General features: G+C 37.4%; 1 protein-coding gene across 1 annotated transcript in view; it reads left to right on the top strand.

Annotated features, from left to right (window-relative positions):
* The first annotated feature begins 259 nt into the window (after positions 1 to 259).
* The window catches only part of LOC106877010 (quinone oxidoreductase PIG3), a 13,824-nt gene continuing 8,640 nt past the window's right edge, over positions 260 to 5,443 (top strand). The window contains exons 1-2 of the mRNA XM_052974716.1: positions 260 to 452; positions 4,551 to 4,731. Coding sequence (XP_052830676.1) covers positions 336 to 452; positions 4,551 to 4,731 — 298 coding nt within the window. The 5' untranslated portion in view covers positions 260 to 335. The remainder of the gene's footprint in view (positions 453 to 4,550; positions 4,732 to 5,443) is intronic.

Raw genomic sequence — 5,443 nt, 5'->3', positions numbered from 1 at the left:
ATATATATATATATATATATATATATATATATATATAGAGAGAGAGAGAGAGAGAGAGAGAGAGAGAGAGAGAGAGAGATCAGCTGCAATACATTCATGTAATTGAATAAAAAAAGTCACCGCAATGAACACCACACTGCTAAACACTAAACACGGGTACCCCATAAACTCGTACAGCTGAAGGTCAAAGTACTTACTGCTATCTTTTTAACAAATTGTGTTGCCTCTGAAAATACAACAGGGGAAGTAACTCGATTCGAACTTATTTGTCTTAGTCAGATAGGCAATAAATTAGACGGCCTGAGATGCAGGCATTCCAGTTTGTTATCTTTTAGATGATATTATTGTTACGTTACTACTGCAAGTTGATCTCTCGGATCTCTTTGTTCGTGTGCATTCTTTGCACTGCTTTTAGACTGAACGTTGTCATTTCTCACGCTGAAAACAATAACGTAAGTACCTTGATGTATCTAATCCTCAGCCCACCTTTAAAGATAAAAAAAAAAAAAACAAGAATGAAAGAAATTACGGAAGAAGAAAAAGAGAGAAGGGAAGTTTAAACGTGCGATATTATCTATCTGTCTGTCAAGTACATGACGAGAGAATATAGTGTAAAATGATTCACATTTAAATCTTCTTACATACCTACACATACATGCATAAGTATATATAACGGGCTGTTGAAACAGAAAATTGATAATCAACAAAATATAGAAACGAGTACACTTTCCTAATTATATATAATCGTACAAGGGAATACAGTTATTCTCCACTTTGAAGCATTTTTGAGGTAAGCCGAAAAAACGATATTACTGCGGATAATAACTAAACTGGGGTGCTAGAACTACCCGGAACCCTCACGAACATCATACTATACTTTGGGTGTGTGTGTGTGTTTGTATGTAGCGATGTAAGATACCGTGAGCAACTGGTGAAGTCTGCTATTGTTTTAGTGTATTTAAATACTGTTTAGCTCTTGGTCAGCTCTGATAGACCCACAGAGGCCCTTAAGCACTTAAAAGATTTTGGTGCTCCCTTATATACGTAATTCAAAATATAAACAATTATAAACCATACATTTTTTTCAGTTTTCACCATGAATACTTCAAAATTATAATCATAGAATCCATTTCAAATATAATTTTAATATGTCTAAAGCGATTCCTTTTGTACTATAAATCCTTTATCATTTCTGTGGTACCCCCTGCTTCCCTTAAAGGCCCTAAGCATGCGCTTATTTTGATTAACGGCTAATCCTGTACGAGATAGACCAAACCTGTGCTGAAAGGCATTCTGATAATGACCGACTCGTCCTTGTTTTATTACACACACACACACACACACATCCTTCCTTTATTGTGTGTGGTTGCCTTTTTATCTTACAAAGCTTCCCACATACTAGATGTTGTTTTAACCTCAGCGCCACCATAATCAAGCAGATCTATGACCAAAAACATTCCGGTCGTGAGCATCCCATCGTTTTTCAGATATGTAGGAGTACCTTTATCCAATGTTCTTCCGTCTGGGTGTGATTAAGAGTGATACTGACTGCTATTTCTTGCAGATCAAGTAACCACTTAGAGGCTCCCTCGCTGATTATGTAAAGTACTTGACAACTTCTTGGGTAAATTTATGTTTAGCGTTCTAATCCAGCGAAGGTCAACATTGCATCCGCCCTACAACAATAGTCAAGAGATCAATCTAATATATTTATAAAACACCCTGTATTTCTATGAAGAAGATTAATTCGTTGCCCATCTCCTCAATTTTGGGGTTTTGCTTCTGTGTAAGAATTTATTGTTTCCGTGTACAGAACTAAGCACTTTGGTCTGTCATATACCCTCCTCTGCCTACCGTAGAATAGTTCCTTCCCCATTCTTCGAGCTAAGCAAGTGCTAGAAACTTAAGTACCCGACAAGGAGGAGGGAGAGTAGTAGTAATAATAATAATAGTAGTTGTTGTTGTGCTCGACTGCTTCACGTACGACCAGCAGGCGAGATGATGATTTGAGCTTTGCGCTCGACTGCTAGAAATAGCAGCCAAATTTCCTTCACCCTCCTCCCACCTCCGTCTTTTTTTGGAAGGATGCATTTAGACACGGTAACATGGTATTACTAGCTATACCGAAGGACGGAATGGTCAAAGCTGGAATGCCTTAGATCTGCTCAAAGATGACTTCGTGTTACACAAACAAACAAACCACAACCAGGCAGCCTCTACATGACCGCATGATTTATTAGAAACACCAGCCAAACCTTTATATAGTTCTCTATCGTCTTAAATAAAACGTATAATAAAAAAAAACACGTTGGATAATGCTGGTGTAACAGTACAGTGCTTTTGACAAGGTCACACACACACACACACACACACACACACACACACATATATATATATATCGTGAAGTATATTTGCCACCTAAATGTGGCTAACCCTTAAAGGTTGTTGCTACTGTAGCTTGTAGCCCCAGGAAGACATCTCCTCCAGCTGCCTATTGACACACTTTCTGTGTCCTATCAGTACTTGCAAAGGGAAGTCATCTTTCCCATCTCCAGCCTGACGTGATACACACGGACCCGAGTTTCTGGGTATTGCCCCGTCATCAGTGCGTGACAACCACCGTTTGACAATGGGAAGTGGTTCTCAGTGTATATATATATATATATATATATATATTTCTGTATGTGTTGACAACTTGAATTATATAAAGCAGAATGTGTATTCAAGCAGTGACTGCTACCATTACTGAAATTGATTAAAATTTCATGCTTTCTCCATAAGGCATGCTGATGTCCACAGCTAATATACATACACACACACATCCATATACACATATATACGTGTGTATGTATGATATATTATAATGTGATTGAAATCTAGCCGGTTTACCCTGCCTCCTTTTATCTTATCTCTTTGCTTTGCTTACTGTGTCTTAGTTCAGCCATTCTCTTTCTTTCTAGAATTCTTTTCTCTTCATAGTTCTTGTCACTTTCTTGCCCGTTCTCTCCCTCGTATATTTTTCTTAATCTTTCATTTATATTGTCTCTTTTGCTTTATCTTCACCCCACCCACTTTCCTTCTGTTTCTTTCTCTATCATTTTTCTCCTTTATCTCTGCCATGTTTTCTCTTTCCCTTTTTTAAATCTTTTTCTTTTATAGTTCATATCTAGATATCACCCCAGTGTTTAATGTGTACATCTTATGAGCCAGCAAGTTGCTCTTACATTGCTGTTTAACCTGTTAGAAATAGCAGCTAAACCCCACCTTTAAAAAGAAAGAAAAGAACACCTTTGGATAATTTGGTGTTGGAGTGTATCAGCACAAAGGAAAAAGATGGATGGTCACAGCTGGTATGCCTTGACCAAAGCCCTGTTTGATCAAAATTGACTTGGCACATTTTATTTGATAAAACTTGAAAGTATAAGCTTAATAATCCAAGATCCACACCAATCTACATTGTTAATAATGTCGAAAAACATCAGTCAACTGATCTCACTGGAATTATCTCCCTTGCTTATTGTTTTTATATCTTTAACCTTTTAGCATTTAAACTGGCCATATCAGGCTCAAATATTCTACATGTTTTATGTTCAGACTGGCCAGATCAAACCTATTACACCTACCCTACAATGTCTTTCTAAAAATAAACAATCACATCATTGAAACCTCAAAACTGTGAGATAACGCATGATTGATTCAAAACGATGTAAATAAATAAGCATTACATGTGACAGAATAGTCTCAATGCTAAAGGGTTAAATACTCCAGAGTGAGTTTTTGTATACTAATTGCTTGGATAATCTCAGTTGATCAAGTTTTTTGACTCACTGCTTATAAATCTGTTGACATTTTAAAACTCTCTTGGTCTCATCTTCATGTTGAAGTGTTGACAAAGGCACAGTTGTTACTGTATTTCTGCGGCTGGTAGCAGAAACAGGTTTGTAATAATCTCACTATTATCAGCTTATTTTGACAATGTGATTGAGAAGATCTTGAAACGAAATCGAACTTAGAAATATTATTGTTACAAATAAAACATAAAAGACATAGAAAAATCATCACCGTCATCATCAAACCAGCCAGATTCAGCTCAAATATTCTACCTGTTTTATGTTCAAACTGACCAGATCCAGCCTCTCATACTTACCCTGTATTTTCTTTTACCCAAAGCCAGGAATTTTTCAGCACCCCTCATGTATATACACATATGACAGGCTTTCAGTTTCTGTCCACTAAATCCATTCACAAGGCTTTGGTCGGCTCAGGACTATAGTAGAGGCTACTTATCCAAAGTGCCATACATTTGAACTGAACCTGAATCCATGTGGTTGGGAAGCAAACTTCTTACCACACAGCCATGCCTGAAAAAAATTGGATTAAAAGATGGATTAAACTTGAAAACAATTGAGTTTTGAATATACATAACGGAAAGAAATGCTGTTACATGCACACACACACACGTATGCACACTCACCAACATGCAAGTTCATAGCTGTTTATGTGTAACTGATTATTATTATTATTATTATGTTCAATTTCACTTCTTTTAGAAGACAGAGATGTTAGCTGCATACTTTGACAGTCCAGGGGAACCTGATGTACTCTATGTGAATCAAGTACTAATTCCTGAATTAAAAGACGATGAAGTTCTTGTAAAGGTGCAGGCCAGTGCTATTAACAGAGCAGATACCTTGCAGGTGAGTATCATTATTGTTGTTGTTGTTGTTGTATAGGTTCACTTGTTGCTTGGGTTGAGCTGGTGACTGATATATTTCACGAGAGATGAGAATAATGACTGAATCAGAGTCACAAACATTTAACTTGATCCAAGCATGTGGATCATGAGATTGAGTAAGGATTCCATAAGCTGAGTATCTCATCATCAGAGAGTGAGAAGTCAGGGAGATGTAAAAATGAAGAAATATCCCCAGTTGAGGATATTATTACATTCCAGCTTGTCAAAAATGAAGGCAGGATCAGAGTAAAATAGGTATACTTTACACAGTTCTATGGCCAAATAACTAAATTATAGGTAAGGTCCTTTAGCAGTTTCAAATGAGAATGTTCGATGATAATCCATGGCATATATTTCATGTCATGCAGGCAAGTGGACTCATTAGTCACCAGTGGAGCCAGTAGGGTAAAGTATAATTTTATCTGATACACAATATTCTTAATGGTCAGTGATTTACTTCTTTGGTCATGGGTGGACAGCCATCATGTATGTATAAAGGAATGCATGCATGTATGTCATCATCATCATCATCATCATCGTTTAACGTCCGCTTTCCATGCTAGCATGGGTTGGACGATTTGACTGAGGACTGGTGAAACCGGATGGCAACACCAGGCTCCAGTCTGATTTGGCAGAGTTTCTACAGCTGGATGCCCTTCCTAACGCCAACCACTCAGAGAGTGTAGTGGGTGCTTTTACGTGTCACCC

This window comes from Octopus bimaculoides, chromosome 19 (assembly GCF_001194135.2).
Source record: "Octopus bimaculoides isolate UCB-OBI-ISO-001 chromosome 19, ASM119413v2, whole genome shotgun sequence".
Classification (NCBI taxonomy): Eukaryota; Metazoa; Mollusca; class Cephalopoda; order Octopoda; family Octopodidae; genus Octopus; species Octopus bimaculoides.
This window is presented reverse-complemented; position numbering and strand designations above follow the sequence as displayed.